Source organism: Plecotus auritus (assembly GCF_963455305.1).
Source record: "Plecotus auritus genome assembly, chromosome: 3".
NCBI lineage: Eukaryota > Metazoa > Chordata > Mammalia > Chiroptera > Vespertilionidae > Plecotus > Plecotus auritus.
In genome coordinates, this window is record NC_137772.1 from 161438644 (window position 1) to 161457452 (window position 18809).

Below are 18809 nucleotides of genomic sequence, written 5' to 3' on the forward strand. Positions count from 1 at the left end.
CTCATGAGAGAGAAGACATAACAATTTGAGTAAGAATGCTCCAGCTTGTGTGCCTTTCCCTCAGCAGGTGAACCACAGGAGAATGAAGAAATCAGGCCTTGGGAGGCCCTGCTTCGAGCTGACACTTCATTTTTCAGATGGAGGGAGGATGATCACTAAAAAGTAGCCAATACTCAGCTCACCCCGGCCAACCCTGGTCTTCCAGAACAGGAGTTCCCAAGGTCTCACAGAGTACAGTTCTCTTCTATACATACAGGATCATGCTGCTTTGCTCCTCACTTACTTCATTCTCTCTACATCTCACAGATTAATACGCACATTGTATTTCATTGGTTCTAAGATACGGGTGTGGCTCACATGTTAGCACCTATAAAATTCTAACCCAGCTATAAAGCCTGTCTTAGGTCTTTGTACTCTGCAATAATGGGAATAATTTACTCAACAACCTAATTAATTATTAATGAAAAAGCTCTGTATGCCTCTCTAAGGAGTATTTATTCAATTCTCTTAAAGAGAAGACTAATTTTCCAGCTGAAGTTTGTAATAAAGATAGAAAAACAACATCAGTTAAGTTTTGCTACCATTCTGAAACAGACAATTTTTTAAAGTACATTTTCATTAATATAAAGAATGAGTGCCAAAAATAAACTAACCATATTTTAGGTAGATCTAAATGGAGTGGCAAGTTACTTAACCATCTATATCTCATTTTCTTCATCTGTACTAGTACCTATATTAACTAAGCTGTTGTGACAATAAATACTATCTATTCATTATTCACAATATATTTAATTAAAAAAAATCACACAAAACAGTGTGCAACTTATAATCCAATTTATGTAAAACTAAAGTAAGTAATATATGTTGTTTTTGGATATGATGTTTAAAAAGATAAACACCAAGCCCTTACCTTATATGGGACCTTTATGGGGTTGTCTTGAGGGAAGAGGCAAAAGGAAGATTACTGGGAAATATTAATTTTTACTTCAAATACTTTGGTATCATTTGACTTTTTAAGTTATAAATTATTTCTATAGTAAAAAAAATCCAAAAGGCATGTATTAAAAAGAAAACAGGATATTGTAACACATGGTGACACACACAAAGGAAGAAAGCCTTAAAGGTAAAGTTCTATGTCACTTAATGTCACACACAGAGTGAAAGTAGCTAAGTAGGAAGAATATCCTTCAAGAACTGTGCCAACTATAATAAATCCTCAATAATAATCATTTAAATCTTCACTACTTCAATTTTGAATAAGCCATTATACTACTACAAAGTTTTCTAAGTAAGTTTATAATAGAAATAAAGATCAAAAGGTTTAATCTATTTAAATGGTTCATTTGGAATAATTTATCTATTGTTCACAAAAAAAATAAATAAAATTTATGTAATGCCTCAAAACTGATGAATGCCTCAACCCTCACAACAGCTCCACAGGCCCTGTCTCCATGGTTCCCATTTTACAAACCATTAAGTGATGTGACATGGACCATATACATAAGTAAGGGTGAAGATTTCCTATCCCATGCTCTTCCTCCACCCTGTCATAGTGTCTTCCTAATGCCCGTAATTAGAAGTGATGCTTGTCCATTTAGTAAGAAATAGGACAGACATATTAGGACTCAACTTGGCAAAAGCCAACAACCATTACTTTTGTTTCACAAATATATGAAAATAACAAATGCATTTACTTTTCTAATTGCTACGAAAGAAAAACTTCATTAAGACATGCTTCCTCGTGGGGTGGTGAGGGCCTGGGGTGGGACGGGGGTGGAGCGGGGGGTGGGGGGGGGAGACCGGACGTGGGATGGAGGGGGTCAATGGGGCAATACTTTCAATAATAAAGATTTTTTTTAAAAAAGACATGCCGCCGAAACCGGTTTGGCTCAGTGGATAGAGGGTCCGCCTGCGGACTGAAAGGTCCGGGTTTGATTCCGGTCAAGGGCATGTACCTTGGTTGCGGGCACATCCTCAGTGGGAGGTGTGCAGGAGGCAGCTGATCGATGTTTCTCTTTCATCGATGTTTCTAGCTCTCTATCCCTCTCCCTTCCTCTCTGTGAAATATCAATAAAATATATTAAAAAAAAAAAAAAAAGACATGCCTTCTCCTGAATAAACTTGGATTACTGGAGCTTTGTTTTATTTTATTTTATTTTAAACTAATCATCTACATCCATTTATCCTCTCATCAAATATTTATTGAGCTCTTAGTATGTATGTGACAACAACTTCTTTACAAAATTCTAGGGTAATCTGCTTTTGATGATTAATAAATTCCTTTCTTTTCAATGCCTGATTTTTTTTCGCCAGCAATACTTATCTTTACCATCAAATAACATTCTAACTAGTCCTTTAATATCTATATGAAACATGTAACCCTACATACCCAGTTTATACTTACGAGAGTGGTGATTACTTTTCGATGACTGAGAACTGGCATCCTCTTCTGGGAGTCTCACAAAAATAAAAGTTTTATCTTGTACTGAGACAGGGATTGTTGGATCACCTGAGATACTCAGCTCTGCATCAAATTTTGGAAATTGACGTTTTGAGATTCTAAAAACAGGTAAAATGGTACACCAAGAACCTTAACAGCCAAAAATGTACCTTTATATATAACCAGAGATAATGGCATTACAATAATTAATATTTGCTAATAGACAAATAGGGTAAACAGGCTACTCATATATGCATTATAAATAGTAAATGAATTTTAAAATAGAACTGGCAAGACCATAATGTTACATTTAGCAATCAGACCCCACCCCTAGCAAATTAAAAGCATTAGAAAAAATTGTCAGGGAGTTTACTAAGCGCCATTCTGAGAACTTGATCTACTTTTCTCCAAAAGAACCACCCAAGGTAGGTACAGCCTCATTTCACACGTGAGCAACATGAGACTTAGTCAGCTGCAGTAGGTTGCCCAGGGCCACAGAGCTAGGAAGCAAGGGAGCTAGGCAGCCTACTTGGGCCTATTTGGCTCCATATCCTTGTCTATTTGAATTAGCTTGGACTCTTTGGAGTCTTATCCTTACATTTACTCTTTCTTTTCCCCTTTCTTCTGTGTATATCATATATGAGTGGCTTCATTTTCCCAGCTGAACCAAGTATCCACATCTTCTCTTTCCTTCTATTCTGTCCCCATTCCACTTTAGTTCTTGTATTTCTCAAGACTAGCAAATTATGAGAAAACAGAGAAAGGGGGAGGTGCCTTGACATCACAGAGTCTTCCCTTGGTTATTTGGAAGATGACTGACTCCCTGATGACCTAACACCAGCCTGGCTATCAAAGGCAATGGTACCCTACTGTGTCATCTTCAACCCTGCCCAACAGAGTTGGGAGGAAGAAAGCAGAGGGAAGAAGGCTGTCCCTGCTGGAAATATCCCAGATTTTCAATCACCACGAATTTCCTATTTTGCTTCTGACCCAGAATATATTTCTATCTCAATATATTTCTATCCGGTATCACTGGGATTATAAATATTTGATGATGATTACAAAGAAATGATGAAAGGAGCACAGCTCAGCCCAAATGGTATTAAAGGGGTTAATAAAAGGCATTCCTAAATTTCAGATAAACCTGAGTTGAAATCTAATGTGCTTTAGATTCTCCTAAGATTTTTAGACTTTAAAATGACCAATCATCAACCAACATCCCCAAAAGGAGCAGAAATGTTATAGGAAAAGAACATTACACATCCTCCCTAACTGGTTTGGCTCAGTGGATAGGGCGTTGGCCTGCAGACTAAAGGGTCCCAGGTTCAATCTAGTTAACATGCCCAGGTTGAGGGCTCAGTCCCTAGTAGGGGGCATGCAGGAGACAGCTGGTCAATGATTCTCTCTCATCATTTATGTTTCTATCTCTCTACCCCTCTTCCTTGCTCTCTGAAATCAATAAAAATATATTTTAAAAAAGAATATAACACATCCAATTGCATATTTTTCATAATCCTATATAATAAAAGGCTAATATGCAAACTGACCAAATGGCAGAATGACTGGTCGCTATTACGCGCACTGACCACCAGGGGGCAGACGTTCAACGCAGGAGCTATCCCCTGGTGATCAGTGCACTCCCGTGCTCAGCCAGAAGCCGGGCTCATGGCTGGCAAGCGTATCAGTGGTGGCAGGAGCCTCTCCCATCTCCGCAGCAGTGCTAAGGGTGTCCGACTGACGGCTTAGGCCCACTCCCTGCTCCCTGGAGGGAGCGGGCCTAAGCCGTCAGTTGGACATCCCTCAGAGGCACAGGCCAGGCTGAGAGACCCCACCCGCTCTGAGTGCACAAATTTCGTGCACTGGGCCTCCAGTATTTTAATATAAACCTACATCATCTACACTTTTCCTATCAATTCTACCTCTACTCCCACTATCCAACCCAGGGTAGACAGGGGTATGGAGAAAGTAGGTTTTAATGTTCTTGTTTCTGCTGATACCCAACCAAGGAAATGTTCAAGCAATAAAAAATAAAAAAATAAAAAAATAAAAACCTTATAAAAGAGCATCAAGAGGGAGGGAATAATGGCGGCGGAATAGACAGACGTGTTCCGAGCCTTGTCCCGGAGCAGAAAGAAAGAACAGCTGAGGGTCGCACAAGGAGTGTTTGTTGGCTGGTTGGGAGACAGCTGAATTCCAGAAGGAGGTGGGGGACTGCTGAACGGGGTTCCCCTGACCTGGCAGCACCAACTGTGGCTGGGTCCCCTCCCGGAGCTGCGGGGTTGGACGCGGAGTCTGCGCCATCTTGATCCGGAAAGTGGAGCTTATCTGAAGCCTGAGAATCCACAACGGCGGCACCCCAGGAACAGCTGCGAGCCCCAGAACAACGCTCCCCAACTGGCGCAAGCACACGGGTTCAGAGGAGCTCTACACTCCACCACGGAAAGGTCAGATTTCGCCTGGGATAAGGAGAGAGAGAACTACATAACCAGACACCCAGAGAAGAGAGACCATGGGGAGACAAAGAAGCAGTCCGCATATGAAAGAAAAGCAGGCATCACCAGAAAAGGAAGTAAACGAAATGGAGGCAAGCAACCTTCCAGAAAAAGAATTCAGAGAAATGGTCATAAGGTGGCTGAAAAGAATGGAAGACAAATTCGACAATGTGAGCAAGAACCAAGAGGAAATGAAGAAGAACCAAGAAGAAATGAAAAATGACATCGCTGCTGTAAAGAACTCAATAGAAAGCATCAAGAGTAGACTAGAAGAAGCAGAGAACCGCATCAGTGAGCTAGAAGACAAGATGGAAAAAAATACCCAAGAAAAGCAACTTATAGAAAAAAAAATTAAAAGGCAGGAGGAGAGTCTAAGGGAACTTTGGGACAACACGAAACAAAACAACATCCACATAATAGGGGTTCCAGAAGGAAAGGAAGCTGAGCAAGGAATAGAAAACCTCTTTGAAGAAATAATGACAGAAAATTTCCCAGATATAGGGAAGAAAAAACACACACAAATCCAAGAAGCTCACAGAGTCCCAAGCAAAATGAACCCCAAAAGACCGACACCAAGGCACATTATAATTAAATTGGCAAACACCAATGACAAAGTAAGAATCTTAAAAGCAGCAAGAGAGAAACAGAAAGTTACATACAAAGGAACCCCCATCAGACTAGCAACTGATTTCTCAACAGAAACTCATCAGGCCAGAAGGGAATGGAATGAAATATACAAAGTCATGCAAAGGAAGGGTCTGAATCCAAGAATACTGTACCCAGCAAGGCTGTCAATCAAAATTGAAGGTGAAATCAGGAGCTTCACAGACAAAAAAGGACTAAGGGAATTTATTACCACCAAACCAGCAATGCAAGAAATGCTAAAGGGTCTGCTGTAAAAAAAAAAAAAAAAGAAAGAAAGAAAGAAACAGGAAGCGAAGAAGTAACACAGGGGTAAAGAATAGGAATGGCGACAAATAAGTACCTATCAATAATGACTTTAAATGTAAATGGATTAAATGCCCCAATCAAAAGACATAGGGTAACGGATTGGATAAGAAAACACGACCCATATATCTGCTGTCTACAAGAAACCCACCTCAGAAAAAAAGACGCACACAGACTGAGGGTGAAGGGATGGAAAAAGGTTTTCCAGGCAAATGGAACTGAAAAAAAAAGCTGGGGTAGCAATACTTATTTCTGACAAATTAGATCTCAAACTGAAGGACATAACAAGAGATAAGGAAGGCCATTTCATAATACTAAAGGGAGCAATCCAACAAGAAGAAATAACTCTGGTAAACATATATGCACCCAATACAGGAGCACCCAAATACATAAAAAAACTCCTGGAGGATATCAAGGGAGAGATTGACAGCAATACAATCATAGTAGGGGACTTTAATACCCCACTATCACCATTGGACAAATCCTCTAAACAAAACATCAGCAAAGAAACATCAATCCTAAATGACTCACTAGACCAGATGGAATTAATTGACATCTTCAGAACATTTCACCCCAAAGCCACAGAATATACATTCTTCTCAAGTGCACATGGGTCATTTTCAAAGATAGACCATATGTTGGGACATAGGCAAAGTCTCTTCAAATTCAAGAAGATAGAAATCATATCAAGCATCTTCTCAGACCACAGTGGCATAAAACTGGAAATCAACTACAATAAAAACAACCCAAAGAAATCAAACACATGGAGACTAAACAGCATGCTATTAAACCATGACTGGGTTACCAGAGAGATCAAAGAAGAAATAAAAAACATCATGACAACAAATGACAATGAAAGCACTACAATCCAAAATCTATGGGACACAGCGAAAGCAGTCCTGAGAGGGAAGTTCATAGCTCTACAAGCCTACTGCAAAAAAACAAGAAACAGGGGTAATAAATTACCTAACCCTACAACTCAAAGAGTTAGAAAAAGAGCAACAAGAAAAGCCCAGTGTAAGCAGAAGGAAGGAAATAATAAAGATCAGAGCACAGATAAACGACATAGAGACCAAAGAAACAATACAAAAGATCAACAAAACCAAGAGCTGGTTCTTTGAAAGGATAAACAAGATTGATGAACCTCTAGCCAGGCTCACCAAGAAGCAAAGAGAGAGGACCCAAATAAACAAGATCAGAAATGAAAGAGGTGAAATAACAACAGATCCCGCCGAAATACAAAGGATCGTTAAAAAATACTACGAACAACTCTATTCCAACAAACTGGACAACCTGGAGGAAATGGACATATTCCTAGAAAAATATAACCTTCCAAAACTCAATCAGGAAGAATCTAAACAGCTCAACATGCCAGTAACTATGGAAGAAATTGAAGCAGTCATCAAAGAGCTTCCAGCAAACAAAAGCCCGGGGCCAGACGGCTTCACAGGAGAGTTCTACCAAACATTCAAGGAAGAACTAAAACCTATCCTCCTCAGACTATTCCAAAAAATTCAAGAGGAAGGAACACTTCCAAGCTCCTTCTATGAAGCCAGCATCACCCTAATACCAAAACCAGATAAAGACAACACAATGAAGGAGAATTACAGGCCAATATCCCTCATGAATGTAGATGCCAAAATCCTCAATAAAATTCTAGCAAATAGGATCCAGCAGTACATCAGAAAGATCATACACCATGACCAAGTAGGATTTATCCCAGGAATGCAAGGATGGTTCAATATCCGCAAATCAATAAATGTGATACATCACATAAACAAATTGAGAGATAAAAATCACATAGTCATATCAATTGATGCAGAAAAAGCATTTGACAAAATCCAACACCCTTTCTTGATAAAAACTCTCAACAAGGTGGGAATAGAAGGATCATACCTCAACATAATAAAAGCTATATATGATAAACCCACAGCTAACATCATACTCAATGGGCAAAAACTAAAACCATTTCCCCTAAGAACAGGAACAAGACAGGGATGCCCACTCTCACCACTCCTGTTTGACATAGTACTGGAAGTATTAGCCACTGCAATTAGACAAGAAGAAGAAATAAAAGGCATCCAAATTGGAAAAGAAGAAGTAAAGCTGTCCTTATTTGCAGATGACATGATATTGTACATAAAAAACCCGAAAGACTCCATCAAAAAACTAACAGACTTAATAAATGAATTCGGCAATGTAGCAGGATACAAAATTAACACCAAGAAATCTATGGCATTTCTATACACCAACAATGAACTTACAGAAAGAGAGACTAAAAAAGCAATCCCATTTTCCATCGCACCAAAAAAATTAAGATACTTAGGAATAAACCTAACCAAGGAGGTAAAAGACCTATATGCGGAAAACTACAGGACACTGAAAAAAGAGATAGAGGAAGATGTAAACAGATGGAAGAACATACCATGTTCATGGATTGGTAGAATCAACATCATTAAAATGTCCATACTACCCAAAGCAATCTATAGATTCAATGCACTCCCCATTAAAATACCAACGGCGTATTTCACAGACCTAGAAAGAACTCTCCAAAAATTCATCTGGAATAAAAAAAGACCCCGAATAGCCACAGCAATCCTGAGAAAGAAGAATAAAGTAGGAGGGATCTCAATACCAGATTTCAAGCTGTATTACAAAGCCACTGTCCTCAAAACAGCCTGGTACTGGCACAAGAACAGACATATAGATCAATGGAACAGAATAGAGAATCCAGATATCGACCCAAACCAATATGCGCATTTAATATTTGACAAAGGAGGCATGAGCATACAATGGAGTCAAGACAATCTCTTTAATAAATGGTGTTGGGAAAATTGGACAGATACATGCAAAAAAATGAAACTAGATCACCAACTTACACCATACACAAAAATAAACTCAAAATGGGTACAGGACTTAAATATAAGACGGGAAACCATAAAAATACTAGAGGAATCCACAGGCAGCAAAATCTCAGACATATGCCAAAAGAACTTTTTCAGTGATACTGCCCCTAGGGCAATGGAAGCCAAACAGAAAATAAACAAATGGGACTACATCAAAATAAAAAGCTTTTGCACAGCAAAAGAAACCATCAACAAAACAACAAGAAACCCCACTGTATGGGAGAACATATTTGCAAATGGTATCACTGATAAAGGTTTAATTTCCAACATCTACAGGCAGCTTATACAACTTAATAAAAGGAAGATAAAGGATCCAATAAAAAAATGGGCAACGGACCTAAATAGAATCTTTTCGAAAGAAGACAGAAGGAAGGCCAAGAGACACATGAAAACATGCTCAAAGTCACTAATTATCCGAGAGATGCAAATCAAAACAACAATGCGATACCATCTCACACCTGTGAGAATGGCTATCATCAACAAATCAACAAACGACAAGTGTTGGCGAGGATGCGGAGAAAAAGGAACCCTCGTGCACTGCTGGTGGGAATGCAGACTGGTGCAGCCACTGTGGAGAACAGTATGGAGTTTCCTCAAAAAACTGAAAATGGAACTCCCATTTGACCCAGTAATCCCACTCCTAGGAATATATCCTAAGAAACCAGAAACACCAATCAGAAAGGATATATGCACCCCTATGTTCATAGCAGCACAATTTACAATAGCTAAGATTTGGAAACAGCCTAGGTGCCCATCAGCAGATGACTGGATCAGAAAACTATGGTACATCTACACAATGGAATACTATGCTGCCGTAAAAAAGAAGGAATTACTACCATTTGTAGGCACTTGGATGGAATTAGAGAACATTATGCTAAGTGAAATAAGCCAGTCAATGAAAGAAAAATACCACATGATCCCACTCATTTGGGGATAATGAAAAACATTATAAACTGATGAACAAAAAGATAGTTACAGAGGCAGTAAAGCATCAAACAGACTGTCAAATTACAGGGGTAAGGTTAGGGAGAGGTGGGGGAAATAAGAGATCAACTGAAGGACTTATATGCATGTATATAAGAGTAACCAACGGATGCAAAACATTGGGGGGTGAGGGCATGTATGGGAGTGGGGTGGGGGTGGGGGGCAATGGTAAGATATGTACACATATAATACCTTAATAAAAATTTGAAAAAAAAAATAATAAATAAATAAATAAATAAATAAATAAAGAGCATCAAAACAAAGATAAATTTTGGCCCATGAATAAAACCATCTCTTAGTGATCTGAGTTCCCATATCATCTACTACAGAAGATCACTCTAAACACTTGTGCAAAGACTATGAGAAAATAAGGGTTCTTTTCTACTTTAAGGAGAGGAATATGCCATGGATGCCACCAAAATTCAAGGAGTAAAATTCCATATTCATTTATTTTGCTTTGAGGTCTCTTGCAAAAATTATGGGAAATCTTTTCCCAAATTCTCCCTTGAACTCTAATGAACTCGTTTCTAAGTCTCTGTTCCCCTTGAGCTCATTCTAGTCACTAAGACTGACGTAACTTTTTGTTTTTAATCCTCACCCGAGGAATGAAGATATTTTTTTCCATTGATTGTTAGAGAGAGTGGAAAGGACAGGAGGGGGGAGAGGGAGAGGAGAGAGAGAGAGAAAAACAATGACATGCTTGAGACACATTAATTGGTTGCCTCCCGCTAGCACCTCTACTGGGGCTGGGGATTGAACCTGCACAACTGAGGTATACGCCCTTAACCAGCATTGAACCCGAGACCCTAGAGTGCACAGGCCAACACTCTAACCACTGAGCAAGATTGTCCAGAGCAAGACTGATATAACTTTAATCCACACGTACACTTTGAAATCACATTCACTCTTAAATTTTATTACTGGGCCAGTAATGAAAAATACTATCTTTGTTTTTCTAATTATGGGGGGAAATGGTATATGTATATATCTGAAGGATAGGATAGGTTTGCTAAAAGGGCATAATAAATGTACTGTCATTAATTCAAAAGCTAATATGGTCCTAACTGGTTTGGCTCAATGCATAGAGCATCGGCCCACGGACTGAAGGGTCCTGGGTTTGTTTCTGGTCAAGGGCAGGTACCTCAGTTGCAGACTTGATCCCTGTGTAGGAGGCAATCAACCAATCAATGTGTCTCTCTCACATCGATGTTTCTCTTTCTCTCTCTCTCTCTCTCTCTCTCGCCCCCTCCCTTCCACTCTCTCTAAAAATAAATGGAAAAAATATCCTTGGGTATGGATTAACAACAAAAAAAAGCTAATATGTATTTTTTAACCTTTTATTTCTAACACAAGAAAGAGAAAATGGAAAATGTTAGTTATATTATACCTTGTAGCATTGTCCACAATTAGCTCAGATTCTGTTCTATGGTTTGTCTTTAGTTCGATAGCACAATTCCTTGACTTAAGAGTATCAAAAAGATCTTGCAGTAAGTTGCCAGGCTCAATGCTGGGTAACTGTCTAATATCACCTAAAAGGGGGGGAGGGGGGGAATCGATACAGGTTTTAGGTAACCGTGGTCCTGAAATTTAGGAATTATTTTTATTTTGCCCTACTGATATATGCCATAATTATAAAGACTTACTTTAACTGAGAAAAAAAATTTAAAAAAAGCCCTTCCCCCAAAATCTTTGTTTAAAATGACTTGAGAACATTAAGTCTTTAAAAATACTTCACACACAAAAATACCAATCAGATTAAACAATATAAGATAAAAATAGCAATAACTCAACAAGGTAAAATCTGAGTCAAACTTCTTTCCTACCTATAACCACAGGCCAACTGTGTAAAGACATATATTTTGGCCAACATGTGAAGAAAAAAACAGGCCTGAGATAGCTGTTATTTATTCAATCTTGCTCAATGTCTTACTAAACATGTAAGAATCTATGGCCTCAAATGAATAAAATAAACAGATAAAATACAAAATAAACAAACCAAATGCATTTGCTAACAGATAAATTCTAGTAATGTAATGATATTATTTTTCTCTATTAAAAATCTTTTTACTTTAAACAAACCAATCAACCATAGAGATAAGAAAAACTACTTTCTAGGTGAAAGATGGGAGAATGCTCAAGCCTTTAATAGAATCAACTGTTTATAAAATATCCTCAAATATCTAAAAATATTACTTATACAGAATTTGATTCTCACACTGCAATTCTATTTCTTTTTCCATTAAATCATACAGTCTATAGAACAGTATACCCAATAGAACCTAACTGAATCTCACCAGAATTGGAAAGGACTTGAGAACATTAAATCTTTAAAAAGGCTGGTGAGGTCTAATTTGCGCTATTGGCTTAAAATCATAAAATTACTTTTAAGAGGTGTATACTTCAGACATTTTATTATTTCCAAATAAATCAACATCCTTATTTTCTTTGGATCTGTGACATTTTCACCATTTTTATAGTCATCATTTAGGTGATCAGCAGTGACCCCTCACATCTTTATTTCATTCATATCCTAGCCTGCTAATTCCCTGGCCAAAACAAAGACCCTCCCAAACTGCTCACGAGAGTGGTCAAACTGAACTCAGTGCAGCTTTAGTATGGGCTTTGACAAATGACTTCCCACCTGTAGGATATGGATATTAGAGCAGTGAATTGTATAAACCGCCACTTAACCACAATGCTGTGAACTAAGCAATCAGAATTCCAACAATATTTTAACTTACCAAGGATAATAAGCTTAGAAAGTTTGGAGTGCTCAAGCAATAAATTTAAAACAGATTTGAAGATTACTACAGATACCAAACTCCCTTCATCCACAACCAAAACTCTCACTGAAGAAAATCTCCATGGATTATTCTCCCTGTTCTCCTCGTCCGTTGTTTTCTTCCAAAAATAGAAGCTGTAATTGACCTACAAGTAAAGTATTGCATTTCTAAGTTCAGGTTATAAAATTTACCCCCCCAAAAAAATTTTTTTAAACATGTTATTTCAAAACAAAACTCTGAAATTGGCGGGGGTGGGTAATGCGTGTAAGTAGAGTAACATAGGAAAAAGGCTAAAGAAATAGAGAACACAGAAGTTATAGAGGTCAATAGATAGATCTAATAAGTCTAAAATAAAATAAAAATCAACTAATTTTAAAAAGTGCTTCCTAACAACTACTTAGTGTGTTTAACAGGCTTTGTATATGTCACTATCCCACTGCAAAAATTTCACACACACACACCCCCTTACTACTTTTGGCCAGGGAGAGCTCTCTATAGCCTTTTCCATTCCCAAATAAGCCTTCTGGCCTGAGCTACCCAGTCACTTAGGTCCGCCTCTTCCCCCAACGATAACACTCCATCCTGGAAATAAAGTGCTGTCTTCCCAACCTAATACTTTTTCTTCACATTTAAAAAAAAACCACCAACAACAACAACAACTAAAAACGATTTATTACAGAGGTAATAATATTCACTATTTTAAAAATATCGTTGACTAAATATTTGTAACATTGCAGCCAGATAATCTTAAATAGGTTGGTCTCTATCATTCCAGAAACATTTCTATATTGTAAGTAAACATATATTGTATACCGGCAGTCCTCGGGTTACGTCGGACTCAACGTACGTCGATTTGTGGTTAAGTCGCCAACTCCCATTTATTTATAAAAAAAAAAAAAGTTCCGCCATTTCGACATATGTACATATGTGCTTTATGTTTTTTATTATTTATTTACCACAAGTAAAGGTCAGGAATTGTTATCTTTCTTTTAAATTGTTTTTACTGTTTCACTTCATTACTGCTGTGCATGTGCTCCATGTGAGTGACATAGGTGCTTATGTAGCTGGGTTCCAAATCGCTATGTTGCACCATAGGAACGGATCTCCGATGTAACCCAAGGACCTACTGTATACAGGTTTTTTAAATGGTAACACATAATTTTTTAAATTTTATTTTCAACTACAGTTTACATTCAATACTATTCTGTATTAGTTTCAGGTGTATGCATAGTGGTTGGATAATCATGTACTTTACAAAGTGTTGCCCCGATATCTCAAGTACCTGACTGGCACCATAATATTACAATATTACTGACTATGTTCCCTATGCTGTACTTTACATCCTTGTAATTATTATGTAACTACTAATTTAAGTTTTCTACTGCAACTAGATTCAACATGTCTATTAAGCAAAAGCATTCAACATTTCCCACATGTCGTCATGAAGAAATGAAAACTTAATTAATTAAATAAAGTCTGTCTTTAAGGCAAATGTTTTCTCTTGAGAAGGAATATAAAGGGGTTTACCTGACACAGTGTATAAGCATGAAAACCAGTCTTCTGTCTCAGTAAGCCAGCGGCTTTCCCTGTAGGTGCCGTAAGTAAAACTTCTATAGCCTTGTCTGCCTTTGGCGGCCTTTGCTCGGTAAAGGTAATCCACTCTTCTGGTACGTCCTGGTCTTGTTCAAAGTCTTCACAAGCTTTCTTTACTTCTCTTTTTTCCAACAGCTCTCTATGCCTAAAAAGATGGCTAACAATTGTGGTCTTCCCACAACCGCCTTTCCCACTGATGACGGTCACAGCATTGGAGCAGACCATCTCCAAAGCAGCCACCTGGTCCTGGTCCAGTTGATCGTCAGGTATTTCTGCATTACCTTCATCTTCACCATTATCCCAAATATGGTCACCACTGTCCTGTGTGTTGGCCTCAGAAGTTTCTAATGTTTCATCGGGTTTACTTTCGTTTAATGGATCACCCCTTCTAGAATTCTCAGGGTTTTTTGTACGAATAGACGCAAGAACCTTTTTGACATCAACATGAAAACACCACGGAGGCCTCTTCATCAGGTCACCTATAGAAGAGGCAATGCCTTTCTCAGCCTGGTAAAGGTCATAAAGGAAGACACAGCCCTTCTTATAGGTCACCACATTGATATCCTTCAAAAACTCCAGACACTGCCAAACATCATAAAAAGACATCTGGTTTGACAACTGAGAAGTTAAGTCAGGTTCTTCCAAATATGTGTGCCCATGCTCTCTACACAGCTGCTTCAGCTTAGAATATAGTATCAACCCATTCTTCTGCACATCAGTCATCAGGAGGAGGAGAGATGGGCACTGACAAAATGCCGTCCAACTTGCCTCACATTGCAAAAGCTTCAGCTCTCTGTAGGTGATCTTTAAGAAAATAAAGTTCAAGCTGCTTTATAAAAATTGTACATGTTCATGAGTATTATTAAAATTACAGTAAAAACAATGTTATTTGTTAATAATTTTTTAAGTCCCAGAAGACATGTATTTCAACTAAATTTGGAGGAAAAAACTCTGTACCTAATACATCACTAATTTTTTATTGACTGTCCTATGATTAGAGCTCTGTATAATTTTTAAATTAAAATTATATTTTCTCAAAGCAATACACATAATTTTAATAGTCAAATAACACCATGAGATTTATCACTAAAAAGAGGAATCCCCTGCCTTACCCTTCCCATGCCTTCTAACAACGCCACCTTCAACACTTTCTGTTTTTTCCCCCTGGAATTTATCTCCACATTTCTAAGTACTGTTTATACTATTCCTTAATTTTATTTTAAATTTTAGATATTTTTAAGTTAAATTTATTGGGGTGATATTGGTTAATTATATAGGTTTCAGGTCTATAATTCTATAATACATCATCTATATATTGTACTAGAGGCCCAGTGCACGAAATTCGTGCACGGGGGTGAGGGGGGTCCCCTCTGCCCAGCCTGCACCCTCTCCAATCTGGAACCCCTCAGGGGATGTCCAACTGCCAGTTTAGGCCCCTGCGGGCCTGGTCGCTCCATGCAGCCTGTTCAGTCGTCCGTTCAGTTGTGATGGTCGCTTAGGCTTTTATTATTATAGATAGTGTGTCTATCACTTAAAGTCAAATCTTCCATCACCATATACAGCATTTGACCCTCTTTATCCTTTCTTACCGCCTTCTCCCCCATAGTAACTCCCTATTATGGAAAAGTCTTTCTCTACAGAAGATCTCTCTTTTATACCATCACCTCCACATATGCTTCTCCCCTTCTCATTTTTGAAAAAAGTTACAGTATACATTTTGTTAATCAATTTGGGTTAAATCAGTGTAAATAGGATTCAGATAAGCAACTTGATGTCCCAGGATTACGTTCCTTAGCTTTATATTAAACCTGTGTGTTCTGTGAAGTTAATGACTACCTCATTTCCTTTTTTATTTTTTTATTTTAATATATTTTTACTGATTTCAGAGAGGAAGGGAGAGGGAGAGAAAGACAGAAACATCAATGATGAGAGAATCACTGATTGGCTGCTTCCTGCATGCCCTTCACTGGGGATTGAGCCCGCAACCTGGGCATGTGCCCTCACCAGGAATCAAAGTGTGACCCCTTGGTTCCTAGGTCGACATTCAACCACTGAGCCATGCCAGCCGGGTTACTTGGCGTCTTTAGTTTCCTATGTGTTTATTAACAATTCTGCCCAAAGGCTACAAAAGAGGCAAGGAATTTCCTTTATCAGGATCCACTTAGCAGGTCTTCCACCAGCTCCATCTTTTTTTTTCATGGAGCCTCTATACACATATTTATGGGCTGAATTGTACCCCCGCTCCACCCTACCCCCAATTCATATGTTGAAATCCTAACTACTAGTACCTCAGAATGTGACCATATTTGGAGATAGGGTCTTTAAAGAGGTAATTAAGTTAAAATGAGGTCACTGGGGAGGGCCCTAATCCAATGTGATTTATGAAATTAGGACACAGACTCTATAGACAGAGAGATGACCGTGTGAAAACATAGCAAGAAGACTATAAGTCAAGGAGAGACATCTCTGAAGAAATCAACCTTGTTGACACCTTGATTTTGAACTTGTAGCCTCCAGAACTGGGAGAAAATAAATTTGTTGTATAAGCCACCCAGTCTATGGTGTTTGTTAGAGCAGTCCTAGCAAATTAATACAATACCTCAGTACAAGTCTTTATTCTGGATCAGGGGTCCTCAAACTTTTTAAATAGGGGGCCAGTTCACTGTCCCTCAGACGGTTGGAGGGCCGGACTATAGTTTAAAAAAAAAACTATGAACAAATTCCTATGCGCACTGCGGGCCCGGGACAAGTCGGCTGCTAAGCAGAACAGGCAGCGGCACCCAGTGGGCCAGATAAATGTCCTCGGCGGCACGCATGTGGCCCGCAGGCTGTAGTTTGAGGACCCCTGTTCTGGATGGTCAACAGTGAAACTTCAAGCCTCCTTTTCCCACTGAGTCCCAGAATGTTCACTGCTCTGATTGCTTCTCTACTGAATAAATATATATAACTAGAGGCCTGGTGCATGAAATTCGTGCATGGGGGGGAGGGGGGTGTCCCTCAGCCCAGCCTGCACCCTCTCCAATTTGGGACCCCTCGAGAGATGTCTGACTGCCCTCTCACAATCCAGGACTGCTGACTTCCAACTGCTCGCCTACCTGCCTTCCTGATTGCCCCTAACCGCTTCTGCCTGCCAGCCTGATCACCCCTTAACCACTCCCCTGCCAGCCTGATTGAAGCCTAACTGCTCCCCTGCCAGCCTGTTTGCCCCTAACTGCCCTCCCCTGCAGGCCTGGTCATCCCTAACTGCCCTCCCTGCAGGCCTGGTTCCCCCCCCAACTGCTCTCCCCTGCAGGCCTGGGTCTCCCCCAACTGCCCTCCCCTGCAGGCCCGGTCGCTCCCAACTTCCCTCCTCTGCCAGCCTGGTCACCCCTAACTGCCCTGCCCTGCAGGTTTGATCACCCCCAACTGCCCTCCCTTGCAGGCCTGGTCCCTCCCAACTGCCCTCCCCTGCTGGCCATCTTGTGGCAGCCATCTTGTGTCCACGTGGGGGCAGCCATCTTTGACCACATGGGGGCAGCCATCTTGTGTGCTGGAGTGATGGTCAATTTGCATATTACTCTTTTATTAGATAGGATAATCTAATATTCCAGGATCTTATTTTCCAAAGCATACAGAAACCAGTCATTTTACACAGGAAACAAATTCATTATTCTTGTGTTTCTCAAACAGGGTGGGGAGGGTGTCTGTACACATTCGTGGGGATCCAAAAATTACATCAGAATTTTTAAATTGTATTTCCATTTGGAAAACCACCTTTAACCAAGTACGGCTAAAATTTAAGTGCCACGTTTGGTTTCCAATGCCACGGGAGCCTCTTGGTGTCTAATAATAAAAGTGTAGTAGTTCATAAATGATATTGTTGTAACAACTAAAAATAATTGAATTATATCATGCTATCCAATATGAACAGTGAAAGTTCTTAAAAGTTCTAATAGGAAAGTACAGGATTGAGTTGCAAGGCAGAATGCATTTGCCAAACTCATAAGAACTCGTGTCTTCAATGAGATCTATACTCAAGTTGCAAATGGCAATTAAGTTAACAAAAAATGTTTGCCATATTAAATTAAATTATATAACTAAATTATTAATAATGTGAATGGCATTTATTTTGTTGTTTAGTTTTCCTTTATACATTTATTGCATAAGAACTAGAAGCTCAAAAACTTTCTCTTTAGTCTCTGGCCATATGGCTCAGTTGTTTGGAGCATTGCCCAATACACTAAAAAGTTGTGGGTTCAATTCCAAGTCAGGGCACATACCTAAGTTGTAAATTTGATTTCCTGTCATGGAAGGTATGGGACACAACCAATATTTCTCTCTCACGTTGATGTCTGTCTGTCTGTCTCTCTCTCTCTCTCTCTCATCAATTTAAACACACACACACACACACACACACACATATTCTCAGTTGAGGATTTTAAAAAAAAGTTTCTATTTAATTTGTAACAATCAAAGAAATATACATTAGCCTGGCTGGTGTGCCTCAGTGGTAGAGCATCAATCCATGAACCAGGAGGTCACGGTTCGATTCCCTGTCAGGGCACAAGCCTGGGTTGCAGGCTCGATCCCCAGTGGGGGGTGGGGAGTGTATGTGCAAGAGGTAGCTGATCAATCAATGCTTCTTTCTCATCATTGATGTTTCTATCTCTCTCTCCCTCTTCCT

At 39.2% G+C, this 18809-nt stretch overlaps 1 protein-coding gene across 1 annotated transcript in view; it reads right to left on the reverse strand.

The window, feature by feature from the left end:
* The window catches only part of HELB (DNA helicase B), a 52076-nt gene that overhangs the window by 23702 nt on the left and 9565 nt on the right, over nt 1-18809 (reverse strand). The window contains exons 4-7 of the mRNA XM_080659319.1: nt 14081-14950; nt 12512-12698; nt 11158-11299; nt 2405-2559 (exon numbers count right to left, since the gene is read on the reverse strand). Coding sequence (XP_080515445.1) covers nt 2405-2559; nt 11158-11299; nt 12512-12698; nt 14081-14950 — 1354 coding nt within the window. The remainder of the gene's footprint in view (nt 1-2404; nt 2560-11157; nt 11300-12511; nt 12699-14080; nt 14951-18809) is intronic.